A 2,787-nucleotide genomic window follows, 5' to 3' on the forward strand; every position below is an offset into this window, starting at 1 on the left:
GAGAGTGGATGGAAGGACTTGCCTTCATATGATGGTATGGAGATTCTACGTGGAACAAAAAGTCAGTATCTATGGTGATGTGTGAGACATCTATTCTGATTGGTCCATGCCAGTGCTCTACCAATTGTGAAAAAGTTTAAATAGCAGCTGAACATGGAACAAAGCTCTTGTGTTCCAGGAAACATGCTGTCTTTGGTGATGGTTGGAATCATACTGCTGCTTCTGTCTCTCCATTAGTTGGTCATCTCTGCTCTGTCTTCTTCATGACAGATCTGCCATTCATGCCATACTCTTGTAATTAAGAGACCTTAGGAAAGAATTGCTGGGCATTGGTGGCTCATGCCTGGAATCCTAGCTACTCAAGAGACAGAGGTGAGGATCACAGTTTGAATCTAGTCGAGATAGGGACGTCTTGGAGATATTTATCTTTAATTAACCAACACAAAATCAGAAGTTGGAGCCATGGCTTATGTAGTAGAATGCCAGCCTTGAGTGAAAAAGCCAAGCCAGAGCAAGAGGCTCTGAGTTCAAACACAAATACTGGTACAAAAATTCTAGTTTTCTCCTTTGTTGGTTGTGTGGCCTTGGGAACATTATTTAACTTCTAAGTTATGTAATTTCTTCAACTGTAAAATGCAGACTGTGATGTTGTCTGAATTTACAGCTTACTTTGCAGAGTCAATGAGTTAATAACACAGCACTTAAAATAGTGCTATAGACAAAATAAGTACCTTAAAATTAATTAATGTTAGTATGCGTGTGTGTGTGTGAGTGTGTGTGAGTGAGTGTGTGTGTGTGTTAGTGTGTGTGTATACCTGTACCTGGGTTTGAAATAAGGGCCTCAAGCTCTCACTTGGCTTTTTTGCTCAAAGCTGATGTTCTACCACTTGAGCTACAGCCCCATTTAATTTTTTTTTCCTTTTTGCTAGTCTGCCCAGGCTTGAAACAGCAATCCCCAGATCTCAGCCTCTTGAGTAGTTAGGATTATAGGCATGAGCCACCAGCACCCAGCTAGTGTTAGCTTTTGATTCATTTGATCATCAGCCAAAATTTAACAGTAGAATGCAGTGGTATTATATCCATTAAGACCAGGCAACTAGAAATTGCCTCTCTCCCAACTAAGACCACAGATACCACAAACCACTGTATGAAAGTTGAAACTGTTTTATTTGAATTTTTATATGTATTTGCATATAAAGTCTTCTGATTGTTATCCATACAAAATAGAACAATGGTTGTGGGCATAAATAAGAATTACTCTTAACTATTCTACTTTTAGATTGCACTTTTTTTCTCTTGATTACAAATAAAAAGTATATGACATCAAGATACATAAGTTTTCAAACTCTACTGCAGCAACTTCTCAAAATACTTGAATCACAGAAAGAACAACACATTTTTTTTAAAAAGATGATTTTTAAATGGAACCAGCCACCTTGAAAAACATTCTGAAAAACAGTTAACTTTAGACAATAAGGCTTTTTAATACTTCAAAAGATAACAAGATAATAAAAAAAATAATGCTGTTTGTTGGCCTGGCTTGCCAGGATCTAGACTCAGTGGGAAGTGATGAGCTTTGGTAAAGTAGAATAACTGTCGTTGGCCTGTTATCTTAGACACGCACGAGGTCATACTTGAATTTGGTCCACAGAGAGAGGCATAATTCCCTCATGGCTGGATGACTCTTACAAAAAAGTCTTGGTTTTCATTACGCATTTGGCCTCACAATCTTCATTGACAAATAGTTCTGAAAAGGAAACAAAGACGGTGTCCATTCATGTGTATGGATGTTAGGGTTTTCAGTCTGGGCACTGCTGACAAATAGGACCAGACCACATTTCCTTGGCCAGGGTCCTGTGCATGGCAGGAAGTTCAGCAGCATCCTTGGCTTCCACTACTGGAGGCCAATGGATCTCTCAGAATGTCCTAAAATACCTACAGACATTGCCAAATGGCTCTGGAAAACCCCCCCTTCCCCTAATTGAGGATCAACTGGTTATGCTAATAGAATCTGAATCAAGAAGAAGAAATAACTGAATAGAGGTTTACATGGTTAAGACAGATTGGATGACCTGTAACAGAAAACAGCATGAATATACTTGAAGTTAACAAACTAATGTATTGTAATAGGAAAAAAATGAAGAGATGTGCTTCTGTCTTTCCTTGAGAGCACCCACACTCTCTTTTCTGCTTGTCTGTCTGCTTTTTGTCTACTTGTCTGTTTGTCTGCTTGCTTACTCAATAATGCTCCTCCAAGTTTTCTTAGGAAAAACAAAAAGGAAGAAAGAAAAAGAAAAATGGAGATAAAAACCTGCTCCTGTGGCTGTAGGCTACTAACCATCAAAGTTAACTGGATGAGAGCTTTTGAATGCCTTCTATGGCACTCCTCTTGCCTTAGCCTATGGTTTTCTATGCCTGGACCATCATGTCTGCACTCACTGTGTGTCTGTCTCCCCACGAAAAGCACCTCAGCAAGGGTTTCTGTGGTCACATGTCCATATCGCTATGACAGCTTGATTCTGCCTATGACCAGACTGTGAACTACTGCACATGGGCAGAAATCATGTCTTAGTCACCTCTGTATTCTTAATTTCTAGCTCATAGTAGGTGCTTCATGAAATGCTGAATGGAGGACTTAAAAGCATGACTGATTTGTAATGAGGTTGATTAAGGGAAATTTAAGGAAAGGTGTGACATGGTACTTAGTAAGATTTTTTTCTTTTTCTTTCTTTTTTTCCTTCCTTCATTTCTTTCTTTCCCTTCCTTCCTTCCTTCCTTCCTTCCTTC

The 2,787-nt window shown here is 39.1% G+C and overlaps 1 protein-coding gene across 4 annotated transcripts in view; it reads right to left on the minus strand.

Moving 5' to 3' along the window:
• Positions 1-1,619: 1,619 nt before the first annotated feature.
• Myof (myoferlin) overlaps positions 1,620-2,787 on the minus strand; it is a 130,338-nt gene continuing 129,170 nt past the window's right edge. For all 4 annotated transcript variants that reach the window (XM_013034371.1, XM_013034369.1, XM_013034370.1 and 1 more), the window contains one exon: positions 1,620-1,747. In XM_013034371.1, the coding sequence (XP_012889825.1) occupies positions 1,709-1,747 (39 nt within the window). In that variant the 3' untranslated portion in view covers positions 1,620-1,708. The remainder of the gene's footprint in view (positions 1,748-2,787) is intronic.

Source organism: Dipodomys ordii, unplaced genomic scaffold (assembly GCF_000151885.1).
Source record: "Dipodomys ordii isolate 6190 unplaced genomic scaffold, Dord_2.0 Scaffold188, whole genome shotgun sequence".
NCBI lineage: Eukaryota > Metazoa > Chordata > Mammalia > Rodentia > Heteromyidae > Dipodomys > Dipodomys ordii.